A 14,971-nucleotide genomic window follows, 5' to 3' on the forward strand; every position below is an offset into this window, starting at 1 on the left:
GTGCTTGTAAAATACTTCTGCTTATTAAGAATTTGACACATCACTCTTTCTTTATGAGGTAGATAATGTGAGGGGTGTACTTTGTGTGAACAAAAATACCTGTCTAGCATAAAACCAGATAAGGTTAACATGACAATAACTCTATGACTATATTTCTGATTGGCAGCTGGTCTGAGAAGTAGGGACACAGTAGGGGCATAGTTAAACATTCCTAGTTCTCTGTTGCAATGATAATTATTGTCCCACATAAGTTTTTCCTTGTTACATTTAAAATGATAAAGTTGTACTGCAGTCACAACCACCTACTAAAATGTTTATAATAAAAAGTATAGGGGGCACTACAAGGCCATTTTAACCATTGGAAGGAAAAGGAATTCACTATTTTTGTATTTTTGGCATGTGTTTTTAAAATTTGACTTATTGCATTTATTTTGATTTGACTAAATAATTTGGTAAGATTTGACATCTATAATACACGACAGAAAGGTACATGCAGATGCAACTTTAAAATTTAAATATCAATACTAAGCGATGTTTCCTAAATTCTGAGGAATGGAAAAATTAGAGGAAAAAATTGCTAACTGAAGAGATGCATTGTGAATAAAGTCTTGTACAATAATGAGAAAAAAAATAGTTTGAAAGTTTTGCATATTATCACCTGGACCTTAGGTAGTCCTAAAATTAAGCGAATACAATTTCAGATAAACACAAACACGACACAGTGTCAATATTTAACAAACACAAAGCCAAAATGCAGAAGTGGTATGTGAAAAATGAAAAACTCCCTTATCAATTCTATGGGCTTCGAGATTGTATGTAGCAGCCAGAAGCTGCTAATCAAATACCTTTGATCTATTGATTAACCTCCCTAGTGGTAACCCCGAGTGGGACTCGGGGTAGAAAAAAGTTGCTGAAAGCGGTAACCCCGAGTCACACTCGGGGTAGGTAAACCTATTGGAAAGATAGTAAATACTATCTTACCTGATCCACCGGCATCCCGCGTTGTCCGTCGCTGCAATCCCTGTCCTCTTTCTTCTTCCTCCAGCGTCTTCTGCATCCGATGAGTCACCGGGGAGTTCCCTGTGACGTTGAGGCGTGTGTACGTTGGAGGGAAATTTAAATAACAAAATACCTGTATTGAATGCAATATATTGGATTTATATGTGTAAAAGCAGTACACAGTATTATAGTATATATAATAGTATAATATTTTTTTTAAATTAACATAATTTTTTTATTATATTTAATTTATTATTTTGACATGATTTTGTGTTTCAAACTTTAATATACTCATACTAATATATTATACTGTAAAATAAATTTTAATGAAAAACAATTTACTGCTTTTAGACATATAAATCAAGAAATGTACCGCTAGGGAGGTTAATTGTTGGTCTGGAGAATTCAGGTGTGTGCAAACACAATGCCAAGAAAAAAAGACATCAGCAATGATGCTGCTTGTCAATCTACGAAGGGTTATATGGCCAATTCAAAACAATCAGAATTCCACCGATATCACAGATGGTTCTTGCTAACCCATGACATGCTATGATAATGTATATGGATTAGGGAAAAAATAAGAAAAAAACACTTACCATGAGCTGGCCTGTGCTATTTTTAGGATCTGAATAAATCGATCCACAAGAGGCAGACAAATAGGACCGAGAAGTAGTTCTAAGTTTGGTTGCATTAATTCTGTCAATCCTTTCATGAGGCTACTTTCACAGCAGAACACCTTGTTATGTGGTGTGATCATGTAAGGAACAAAGGTGTAGTTACCAGTGCACATCTGTAAAGAAACCCAAAAGGTATGCCAAGATGAATAAAGGAATATTGGTATAAAAGCTACTGTACAGAAATCCACAAAAGGACTTAGAGCAAATATCAACCTTTAATCTATTTAAAGCATGGCAGTCTACACTTATGTGCATAATTAAATGTGGCAAACAGCAGGACAGAAACTGCACCAATATAACAGTAATATATTATATTTTATTATATTAGTACCAAAATAGTATTAGGGCAAAGGGTACTTAGGCTCCAGTAAATGCTGTTAATGTATTAAAGCAAGCTATATCTAACCAGCCCTGCTTTATTACAGATATAGAACTGAAAAAAACCCTGGGCTAATACATTTTCCTTCTGTCAGTATGTTTTGTACCAAAGCAACTGAAATAGAGCCTGATTGGCTTCATGAGCTGGTCCTTTAACCCTCAGTCTGTATGTGGAGGATTACAGGACATTGATATTAGGATAAAGTTAACTACTTACCCAAGTCAAACTTCAAAACTGAAAACTGTAACTCCGCAGCAAATCAAAAGGTAAAACAGAAATAAATCTTTAATAATGTGGCTTAGCTTTCGCCATAATAGGTAAGTATGCTGTGCATTCCCAAAAGCTGCCATTTTTGTCCACTAAGTATTTCTGCCCACCATGATCCTCTTCAGCCAATGGGCAGCCAATGATGATATATCTCCTGCACATGCTGCTAACAGAGCCAGGTTCTATGCTGCAAGGTGTATTTTCTGTGTTTATTTCTGCTTTAGGAGGCTGCACCGGGTACAGATTTCTGTCAGACATTTGTAAACAAGAACTGCAAAGGCATCACAATTTTGTCACCTCAGAATTTCAGTTAAAAAAGGAAATGCTGGCCCTGCATACTGCTTGAACCAGGATTGATCCTTCTGGCAGGTAAATAAGATGAAGCCCATGTTGGGACGAACAATGTAATCTTTGTGAGGGGTAACAAATGTCTAAAAAACAGTACTCTATCTATTCGGCTATATTACAACACATTGGGCCTATTTATTAAAGCTCTCTTTTTTGTTTTCAAATTTCCTATTTGTTAGCAAATGTTTTGATTTCTGGACCAGATCCATTCCAGGTTTGCTGGATCACCCTGGTTTTCTGATAAAAGTGTATCTTCTGCAGCCTCGCAGAACTTTAATAGATCAGGCCCATTATTTTAAATTGTTTAACATTTACGTTTTAATATACTATATATGTGATCAAACCTAAAAAGGTAAACTAAATAGGGAGCATCTAAACATATAAAGTAATATATTTGGCATATTTGAAAACACCTAATTTTGATATTAGTGAAGTGCTTCCCAGATAAAATATGGGAAAACACAGCACATGCAAACACTAGAGTAAGCAAGCCTGGCTATGAAGCAATAATACACGTGTAACCACAGGAATGAAAAACAAGACACAGGAAGGACAAATGAGCTACTAAGAATATCAGCAAGTTTCCTGCATAGTCATAGTGGTTATTATGAAGAATAAACCAAGAAGCAAAAAAGAACACAGCTGTTGGAAAGTAAACAAACAGAAATTAATTCTCAAAAAAATACCGGTAGGTTATTAAACTGTTTAGTAAATCAGCAATAGGACATGACATTTTTTTAATGTAAAAACATATATAAAATAGAGGAGATCTACTGCCTTTTCTCACATTGAGTCTGACTTATTAAAGCTCTCCAAGACTGGAGAGGCTACACCTTCATCAGTGAAGCTGGGTGATCCAGCAAACCTAAAATGGATTTCTTAAAAAAAATTGCTAGCAAGTAATTTGAATCCTGGACCAGATTTATTGCAGGTTTGCTGGATCACCCAGTTTCACTGATGAAAGTATATCACGTCCAGCCTTGGAGAGCTTTATTAAATCTGGCATATAGTTTTGTATCCTATTTTAAAAAAGCATGTTTACTGCTTTACTATGTCATTCATATCTTTAACATATTTTACCTCTTCTATATATTGTGATAAACAACCTTATGTCTACAATTGTATTTACCATAACTTGGTATTCTCAAAAACTGCATCCCATATGGAAACAATATGTAATATGGTCACAATATTACCAATCAGTTAATTACTTAGTTGCCAGGTCAAATAGTACAAGAAGGTAAAATGAGACTGTTAAAAAGATGAACTAAATGGCCCATAATGTTAGGTATGCGTAATCTCTATACTGTGCAATTTGATGTACTTTTAACATGCATACAACACAAATCATACTTACATTATTCTTTTGGCATATGACTTCCTAAAAGAAAAAAAAATATTAGAACTGTTTCCTTTTTTTTTTTTTTTTTTTTTTACAAAAGTTAACACTGAAAATACCATTAATAACTTTGTACATTGTTCAGTATTGGCTTAGTAATATTTAGGCACACATTGTATATGTTGTACATTCCACTGCAGTCACAATCATTTTCAAAACACTTTCCATACACATTTGTAGTGTAGATCACTGAAAGGTACACAGACTTTACAGGAAGCTAGGGCATAGGGCTGCCAGTGATGACAAATGTCTGAAGATTTTGTTTGTATAGCTGTCTCTGACTCCTAATTCTCTGAGTCACTGCCCCAGAACAAGCATGAAATGGCTAACGTCAGATGGAAGCCAGAACTAATCTGTGTTCTTGCTGTTGGTCACTGACTCATAAGTAATGAAGACATTGGTCTGCATTACAGCCAAATAACCGAAGAAGCACACAATAAAGAGAAACTGAACTCCGGAACCTGTCCACCTCTCCTCCAAAACAAGGCAGTGGGGAAAGGATTGGAGGTGACCATCTAGGTAGATACCGAGTTTTGCTTTCTGATATTTGTGAGCCTTCAACAAGAAAAACAGTAAGCAGTATTGTAGTGACAGAAATAAATCCTACTTCAAGTCTGTGGGACTACAAGTCACTGGAAACTATCGCTTAGATATTTTATTATAAGTAATAAGTACCTAGGCATTCTCATATACTAAAATGCGCAGTTTTATAGAAAGCTGCTTAGGCAATTACCATTCATAAATTCTTCATGTTCTCTGTACTATTGTTTAACTTCACATTTAAAATTCAGGTCAAAAATAGAATATTTTTCGCAATATGGTTTTTCCTTAATTAAACGATTTTATTAGTAGTGTAACAAAAGTTTGTGATTTGAAATGACCTATAGCGCCTATATTCAAATGTGTTACTCCATAATACAGATATTGTGTGTGCTATTGCACGCTGCTATGCATAGAACTCATGGCTAGAGTGACAAATAAAAATAATAGACTGCGTTGCAAATGCATGTTACTGTGTGTTATGCTGAAAATGGGATGCTTAAAACACAAAAACACAAAAAAAAGCGGTGGAGTTTTTCTAGCCCGATGCAGCAGCAATTCAGAATAAATGGCACTGAAAGCAGGAACACATTTACTGCACAATAATATGTGCTCTGACTTATATGATAACATGTTTATTGCTGCAACATGTAAACAAAATATTATAGTCAGTTTCTGTATGTAGCAGGACAAAAATATTGGCAACTGTGAAAAAGTTGCGTTCTAATTGAGTTTGCACGGCACTTCACTTACCTTGAGTGACTGAAGAGATTCAGAGTTTGTGTCGCAGTACAGGATGATATTATTGGCCATGCTGAAGCTTTCCCTTACACCCAGGTGATAGAAAAGCGAAGGCTGCCGAAAAGCATCAGTCATTTCTACAACCGCAATATCTGCATGACACAGGAAAAGCAAAGTCAGCATTTAACATGCTAGACATAGAACACATTTTAGTCAGACACTGCATGTAGATAGACCGTGGGTGTCTCTCTTTAGATACCAATTAAAAGAATTACAGTTACTTTGTGGCAATAGCAGACATTTTTTCCATAAAAGACAACTACATTGTACTTAATCAAGTAAATTGTTATTAGGGCTGCTCTTACTTTAATAAAGCTGCATAGTACAGTGTTATACCATATAGTAATCTCCTTAAAATGTATGTTTTAGAATTCGGAATAAATTCCAGAAAATATGCTAGAATTACCCAAAAAGAGGAAATCAGCTATCAGGTACATAAAGGTACAGAGAAGACATATGATAAAATAATAAAATGATTTCAAGGAATGCATGCAGATCTTAAAAAGAATCACTATCAATGATGTAATCAGAGCAATGTTTGCCTATGGTTTTTACTGTTCACATACTCTTTTACTGCTACACAAGTTTAAGAGAAAAACAAACAGAAGGTACAGAGAAGCCTTGTGAGTTCAATGACAGAAAACACATGGTAGACGTAAGGTAAACAGAAGGTTACTCTCAGAATGCTTTAGAAGTTTAACCTTTTTTGGTTACCATTTTTGTCATGTCAAAATCACAAAAAATCCTATGCTTATTACGGAAACCCTATAGAATTAGAAACATTCCTGGATTCTTTAAACGGCTGCAACCACAAGAGAAAATTTCTCTGATCCAGCCTGAATTAAGAGTCGAATGTCTGCTGTCCCTACGCAACACAGGCATATACATAACCTTTTGTAAGCTCACAGTATTTGATATACGTAAGAGCATCTTTTTTATTGCATTGGGTAAACAAATATATAAATAAATAAAAAAATTCAAGTGTATGTTAATGCAAATATATTTTTTAGTTTAGAGTTGTCACCTTTATTGGGCAATCCTCTAATTGGGACCTCTGTTCCTTTGTCAACCCCATGATAAAAGTGAATGTTAAGCTACGTACACACTTCCAATTATTATCGTTGGAAAACGCACGACGAACGATCCTGCACGATATATACGAACGATCGTATAGCACCGATCCTGCACATAGAGATAACGACACGATCGTTCGTAGATATTGTGCACACAATAGATCGATCGTTTAAGCGATAGAGGAACTATGTGCACGACAGGAAAGTGAACGGACGTTCGTTCATCACGCATGCTCTGAACATGGACGATCAACGAACGACCGTACACACGAACGATGTTCAACGATCGTAGTCCAATCCGATCCGCCGGTCCGGTCGTTCGTTTCCAACGAGTTTCCTCGTTCGTCGGCGTCGTTGGTTACTTTTTTACGAACGATTTTTTGCCCAATCGATCGTTCGTCGTTCGATTGGAACGATAAAAATTGGAAGTGTGTACGCACCTTTAATCTCCTCAGTGGGAAACAGACAGCATACAATAAACTGATAGGGACTTTCTCAAGGTTCAATAAGTTCTGCATAGCTCCCTGCAGCTGATACCTAACACTGCAGTACTGGTTCCTAAAGAAACAGTCTCTGCAGATTAAACAGCAGGAGGCAGTGAATAGTACTATACCACTCACTGCCACTCCGCTTTAGCGGGTAGAAGCTCTTAGTACTGTCTCCCTTGAGGTACACTGGCATGAGGAAGCTGCAACCCCACCGTAATCTCATTGCCAATCTGATCACAGCCTAAAGCAGACCTATACTAAAAGATAATGTACGTTGCCATTTCTGACCTGATTCTAAAACATACAGCTTGTCCGGTTGGTTTTTTGATCCTTTGCCTTTAATACCTTCTGAATCAATGACCCAGAGCAAGTATAGAGCTCATGTGTTCAGATTAAACTGGTCAACAAACACTTTCTTGCCAAACAGATTAAAGTAATTTTATGTTATGCATGATGCACAGATTACAAATATGGTATTGGTTTTGCTAGATTGGCTCTAATTTTTGAAATTTTAAGACCTCAAAAATAACCTCATATAAAACTAATGAAACATGAAATTTAGGCAAAATTAAAATAGATATGCCTACGTATACAAAATTAAATTTTTGAAATACTTAATCTCAATTTATTCTATATTCAGTATATTTACAGAATTAATCACAGAGAAGTAATTGAAAAACTCTGTTTGTATAATTTCCTTTTATGCTGATGATCAGGACAATCACGTTGAAGGCTCCAGCCAGTAGTCTGCCATCATGTGTCTATCCCATCTGCCCTGATACCTTTCTTCTATCACCTTTATATCTTGATGGAACCTCTCCCCTTGTTCCTCACTGAAATCTCCAAGGTTTTCTAGATATTTTTAGCAAACGGCTATGTAGATAGTGTACTTTTTTAAGTTTTGTACAAGTTCTTTAAAATGTTGTGTTTTATGCTTACCCAAGAAATGACAACCATGACATAGCTGTGCCAGGCAGAAGCTTCAGTATCAGTCATGTAACTTGTGAAATTTTAATGATTTATCAGTTTCTGAATCTGGGGTCCATCAAAGATTACTGCTTTTAATTTTTCAGTACTTAATCCAGGGAAGAATCTACAAATGTATTTGAAGCAATCACCATCTTTGTTCAGAACTTTAACAAATTGGGAGAATTATTTTTTTCCTTGTTAACCATTGGCTCATTAACGATGTTCCCTGCACCTTGTTTCATGTTATCACTTGGAGGCCATGTCACCTTTTTCCAGTGATCCTGCTTTGCTCTACTATCCCACAAGCAGAAGAAAGAAACACGGGTACTTTGTGTATCCACATTGCTGTCCAAGTGGGAAGTTAATCATTTTTAAATTAACACATATGGACCATTGGTGTTCATGATAGCAAGGCTTGATTGTAAAACCATTTTGATACTTTCATATTCTTATAATATTATTGGAATTGATGCATAGCAGTTGCCATTATGCAGTAAAACAGATTTCAAACTTCGAGTGGAACTGTCTATGAAAAGCCGCCAGTCTTCTGCTCGGTGTTCTGGTACTCCCATTTGGGCTAGTAGTCCAGGGATGTTACAACAGTACACAAAGTCTCCATCTTCACTGAAATATGGTAGGAGTGTCACCTCTCTAATAAACCGTTATTTTAACTTTCGGTCTCAGACAGTTCTTTTCTTTTAGCCTGGATGCTAAAAGTTCAGACGCTTGTTTTGACAGACTTAGGTCACGTATTAAATCATTGAACTCTTCTTGGGAGAACTGCCGGTATGATGAAACACTTCCTTCATATTCACTTTCACTGCTTACTCCTGGATTACACTCCAAACCCTGTATATCCTCCATGTCGGATACAGGAATATCAGGGAGTACTTAACACTGGTATGGGAACATCAGCACCATGTGACACAGGTCGTCTTGCTAATTCCAAATCAGGGTACTCCCACTAGTTTTTTTTGTAACGATTGAAACCTTTTACATTTACAGCACAAATATAACAATCATTGTTTGTTTGTTGTCAATATGTTGTTGGTAAAATTGTCTATTCTGATTCCTGTATCACAAGAACTGGAGACAATTCAGTGAAACTGATGTCATTTCTGTATTCAGCAGACCTGAAATACACTAAATATATTAAAAAATCCTGCAAGTGAATTTTTTTTTTTTTTTGGTTGAGCTGTGTACTAGTCAGTTATCTGCATGACTCTTTCATGTGTGTGACTGAAACTACTGGCACCACAAGATCAGCTTTACATCCCGGCAACAGGAATTATTTTTTATGAGTTCAGTAATGTTAGCCTACATGATCAGTAAAGGGACACTAAAATTTTCTACATCTTGAGCTAAAAGGGTTTTGACTATATATTTATATATATATATATATATATATATATATATACACACACAGTACCTTACATTGACATGAATATAACTAAAAAGCCACCAATAGCACAGCATAGAGTGGATTTCTGTATAAAAAGACAGCATTTCTTTAACATTAACATAGTATATTTGTTGAACATTAAATTAATAGCTCATGAATCTAAACTCTAAATTTTCAAACCTAGCCAACTGCAATTTCAATAGTGTGAAGCTCCAAAACAAAAAGCTGTATTCAGGCAAAGATGTGACATTCAGAGCTGCACAGAAAGCCCCACTTCAATAAAAGAACAGTTTGAAATACAATTTCCTGCCAAATCAGAAAAATGATACAAAAAAGTTTCTTTGTTAGTAAAATTTTGCAGCTGGTAACTGTATATGAAACCCTCTTTTAGCTCGAGTTCACAATTAAAGGGAATCTGTCATGGAGCAAATACCTTTCTGAGAATCTTAGGAATGAAAACACCTTTTTGACCTTTGGGCTGCCTCCTAATTCTAGGCCAGATTCTGTTTCCTTGCCATGCGACTAATAAATGCTTTACAAAATAAAGAATGCCAGTTTCTATATAAAGGATGCAATAAGCAGTGGCAGGGGGTTTACCATCATACCCCCCCAAAAAATGTCCATAGATGTTACTGAGGGTGATCATAAATAGGAACATAAGTGAAAATAGTGAGAACTCTGGTGGTATGGGAGATCTCTTATTAAAGGAATCTCTTAGGGGAAGCGGTCATGGTTTTCTTCCTTAGTCAGCCAATATTTGATTGTCACATAACTGTTGGAGCTTTAGACCTTTGAAAGTAAGTGGTGATAGGCTAACTACAATGTGTAACTGAGAACACTTTTCCTGTGTATGCTTGTCCTAGTTTACCTAAATTTCTAAACTGTGACACTTTGTGCAGATGTTGTTAAGTATTTTATTTTTAGAACAATGAAAAATCAAACCCACCAATATTAGCAAGTCAGTAGGGATTGTAAATTATGATGACATTCAAACAAAGTGAAGTATATTAAGTGAAAAAATCTCAGATAATGCAGCATAATATAATGAGTGATAATATCGATATCCAACATTTAACTTTCATGGTTACAACTGCAATAATTAAGTTCAATGCATAAATCCCTTCTTCCTTAAGAACAACAGAGGTACTTTGTAGATAGATTTATCAGTGTGTGGAAAATACCAACTCAAGAAACAGCCAGAATACCAAGTAGAAAAACAAAGCAAGTAAAGATGGCTAGAACAAGGATGGAGTGATGGCCCTGGTCAGTTGCTTATTATTGGGTAAATAGACAATTCTGCAGATGGAAGCCAAAAACGGCTGTCACAGGGGTCGATGGTGTGTCTGAGAAATTATATCATATAAAATATGATATCAGATATCAGATTCTCCATTTGAATATGGCTTTTAGGCAACAACTCTCTGTTTCTCGTAATACATAATTTAAATTGTAGACGATGACTTAAAAGAATTTGAAACAGTTCTTGGAGTAAATATAGACTAGACATTTTCATCCATAAATCACATTACAGTGGATGTATATTTTAGTGTTAAAGCTACATTAACTCATTTGCATTACTCTTTTTAAAAGAGCCAGGAAGGTCCTAAAAGATTTAACTTACCTGAGGAAAAAGCTGCTTCAGGTTTCCCTTAGCACTGACCCCATGCCCAATGGTCTTAATGTTTGACTGTCTTTTTCTGCAAAAATCACACAAATAAGTGCATTGTCTGTCAAACATGGGGCCGGTACTGAAGGAAACTTGAAGCAGCGTTTTCTCCATATTTACCAATTTCAGCCTTATTATTTTTTACATCCCAATAACACTTTCAACGAAACAAGACAACATTAACTACCACTTCAAATAAAAAAATACATATACAGTACTTAATACGAAACTCATATTTTGCCACGTTACTTGCCATGTACTGACTATCCTGTCATGAATGCTTGTCGATGGCCAGTGACCTGTATTCAAATAAAAAGGTAGGTATAACATACAGGCAGCTAGCATTTTTATAAATAGGTGCCTAAAGACAGCCCTCAAATGTCTGTACTTTACAGAGTCCTTCTTTACTAGCCAACATTGCAATTGCAGACTCAACTCAATTCCTTGCATAATTTTGTACAATGCAAGAAAAACAATCAAAACAACAGTCTAAAAATGACTCACAGCCAGGTAAAAGTTCCAAGGTCAACTGCACTGACAAATTACTGCAGATTATACCTAAGCTGCTGTGTAGAAATGCCCTTTAATTTGCTCTACTTGACTTCACGAGTCACTAAAACAACAGAGAGCACACTATGATCTGTGCGTCAGCAAGCCTACCCAGAAAACACTTCACAATCTTCTGTTATATGAAGTGACACCGGAGATGACAGGAAATTAATTAACAAAGCAAGCAAATAGTACAGAAAATGACACAAGCCGGAGACTCTATAGATGTTTACTTATTCAGCACCAAATTAAATATTTAAAAACAGAATATTAACATTATTGCAATATTAACCAGTTTATATTCTAGCATTTAGCTCAAAAATGATCCAATCCCCAATCAAATTTTATATAAGTTTAAAGAAAGGGTTATTGGTAAAAAAATTCTGGGTATGCTATTGCACACCCTAGCTAAGACCCTCCTTTTGCCCCCCCCCCCCCCCCATTGTGGTAGGAAGGTAGTCTCTCACTTTTGTAACTAAGGCAGCTTACACACGTTCAATTTTTGTTGTGATCTGGTCAGGACGGATCCATAAACAACGTTGGACAACTGTTGTACACATGTCAGATTCTCCCGAGATGAGCCCGACCATTTGTATTGGGCAAGAATCATCTGACATGTGTACCAAGAGATATCACCTCAGTAATACACCTAGGAATTGAACATCCCAAACAGAAAAAGAGAGAAGGTCAGGTAGGACAGGGCTGCTGTACACTGATAAAATGAAACACTGTTTAAAAAAAGGTATAGATGTATAGATATAGGTATACTTATATAATGCCTGCAAGTATCTACATTCTCAAATTGCCATAGTGCCCTTCCTAACTCGCATACAAATGTGGGATGTGATAGGGAACCTCAACTAGGGTTCTTTGGAAAACTGGGGTTCCACAAGAATGTAGCTAAAGGTTCCTTAAGCTATGGCAGATTCACCCTCCAATTTGATGGTGCTACGTAGTTTTGAGACCAAGGCCACTTGGTCAACTGCATGATGATGTTTTTAATTGTCTGTAAGGTGTTATTAGCCGTACTAGCTCCAACTTTAAGGGGTACTAATGTAGTAGTATTTTCTCCCATTGACCCCCAATAAATCTAAATTTAGTAGGGGGTCCCGGAGACCTGAAAATTATTTATAATTATAAATTAAAATATTTATAAATAAATATTAAAAATTAAGGATTTCTTAGGGGTAATGAGGTTGAAAAGGACTAATTTAGAGATTTTTATGTGTAGAATGTATATTTTAATCATAAAATGTTTTTTTTTACAGTTTTGAGACAGTTTTCTAAATAATAATAGTTATAGCTAAATAAGCTAGCAACATATGTATTGCACAGCAACTGTTGCATTGTTCAGTCCTAAAGTAGTATAAATTGACCTAGTTCTCTTTAGCTGTCTACAGCCCATTTAGCTGTGCACACCACCCAGCACTTTTCAGTAACCACCTGGCTGTTTTACCGAGGAGTTGGGTCATAATACAGGGGCTGTCACTTGCCTAGAATTTCTTCCCACCGAGCAAAAAAAAATTTCTGGGTTAAACATTGTGTCCAGAAAGTCACTGTCATTTTTCTATATATACCCCAGAAATGAATGCAGATTAATCCTTCTGGGTTTGTATACATGTATGTAAATGGTTAATATGCTTTTTGCTGCTTCTGCGAAGCTTGCTACAAATTGCTTTGAATTAATAAAAGCTTGTAGAAGAAACAGAATATAAACATTTCTCACTGTACAGAAGTTTATTATTCATCATGCATAGCAGTGTATTTGTTGTCTTCATATTCGCAGCAGCTTATTTGTGTTGAATATGCATGATTATTGTCTCACCAACCAATGATCTGTTACTGAATACCAGCATCTTACTAAATACACAGAAACCTTAAACTGAAAACCTTGGACGGATAAAGCTACTCAAAATCTAGCTGTGTAATCCTTTCCTTTATGTGTTTAATTTTTCATCACTAGTGACTAAGCAACTTGGTAAGCTTTGTATACGACTACCCTGTAATCATGACTCAGCACACTGAATCTGGCATTTTAGTAACACGTTGTCCTTGTTTCTGTCTACTGAGAATTCAGTCAACACCATGCAAGAGAAATAAACACAGCGCCAGGAAGCCACTTGGCTTGTAATTAAATTATAGCCAAGACTTGGATTACCTACCTTATAGCTTTGCCAAGATAATCAAAACACGATTCTAATAGTTACATAAATTAAGTTTACTTTGTTTAGATAAGGAAAAGTATGGTTTACATTCAAATGAATAGATAACACTTGTAAATCGTTATAATTAGGAACTTGGGTTCTGCTGCAAGCTAAAACACAAACATACCTAATATTACTCATCAGGTTTTATATGCTACTGCTCAAATACTCTGATTTTGTTAATGAAAATGATACACACATAGTAGGTCATGTGCAATGATTTTGGAGATGTTAGGCTGTCAGCCCATTCTAAATCTAAAATGAAACTACTACTGTTGTTGCTCTTTAGAAAATCTCTACTGTGTGTGATTACATGCATCCTGTATAAAATGTTTAAATACAAAAAGCTACCCCCCCCCCCCCAAATAAAATTTTATTTAACTAAAAGAAGAAATAAAATAGTTTAAAACATAAATAAATGAACCCAATCACTAGTGGTTTACACACTCCTAATTGCTAAGGGTATTTTGCAGCTGAAAGTAAAAACAACATATCTTTATGTCCCTGTCACCCATCATATACACAAGCACAAAACTCACACTAAGCCTTTTGTTGTTTTTTAGTGCCTAAGCTTTTTCATTGCTGAGCAACATTTTCCTCCTCTCCAGAGATCTTTGTTGAACTACATAAGCACAAGCCATTGAGTATAGACATTTTTAACATGGGAGAACCCTTTAAAAAACTTTCAGGTCTTCAGGGATTCCCTGTTATAAGTACTATATCCACAGCTCACAGTACATTAGTGTGATGGTTAGTGGTAAGAATACCTCTTACGGTGCTGACCAGTGGAATGAATGTCACCCTTACAGATCAAAAAAACAAGCAAGGGGGGTGATGTCAGGTCCCTGGAGAGATAGGGGTTTATTACAAATTAGACATCTGCTACACCCAGTGGAGAAGCGACTGCTTACCTTTCATGAACTAAGGGAGAAGGTTGAGCTCCCACGTACATCTTTCTATGCCTATCTGCAAATTAGGCATTATATCCGGTCCCTTTAGCCCTTGGCCAGGTTTCTAACTATGACTCCTTTTGAGAGCCTGTGTGCAGAGGGCCCGTACACCAAAGGAGTTGCTTCTTCTATATACAGTTTACTGCATAACTCTTTGCGAGATTCCTCTGGCAAGTTTCCATATATGCATAAGTGGGAGGAAGTTCTAAACCGAACGTTGGACTCAGAGGCAGCGAACAAAAGCTCTATATGTACGCTGT

At 36.1% G+C, this 14,971-nt stretch overlaps 1 protein-coding gene across 1 annotated transcript in view; it reads right to left on the reverse strand.

Moving 5' to 3' along the window:
- Positions 1-14,971, reverse strand: part of MAP3K5 (mitogen-activated protein kinase kinase kinase 5) — an 81,924-nt gene that overhangs the window by 50,404 nt on the left and 16,549 nt on the right. The window contains exons 2-4 of the mRNA XM_072408946.1: positions 5,363-5,502; positions 4,028-4,051; positions 1,596-1,789 (exon numbers count right to left, since the gene is read on the reverse strand). Coding sequence (XP_072265047.1) covers positions 1,596-1,789; positions 4,028-4,051; positions 5,363-5,502 — 358 coding nt within the window. The remainder of the gene's footprint in view (positions 1-1,595; positions 1,790-4,027; positions 4,052-5,362; positions 5,503-14,971) is intronic.

This window comes from Pyxicephalus adspersus, chromosome 4, assembly GCF_032062135.1.
Source record: "Pyxicephalus adspersus chromosome 4, UCB_Pads_2.0, whole genome shotgun sequence".
In the NCBI taxonomy this organism is placed as follows: domain Eukaryota; kingdom Metazoa; phylum Chordata; class Amphibia; order Anura; family Pyxicephalidae; genus Pyxicephalus; species Pyxicephalus adspersus.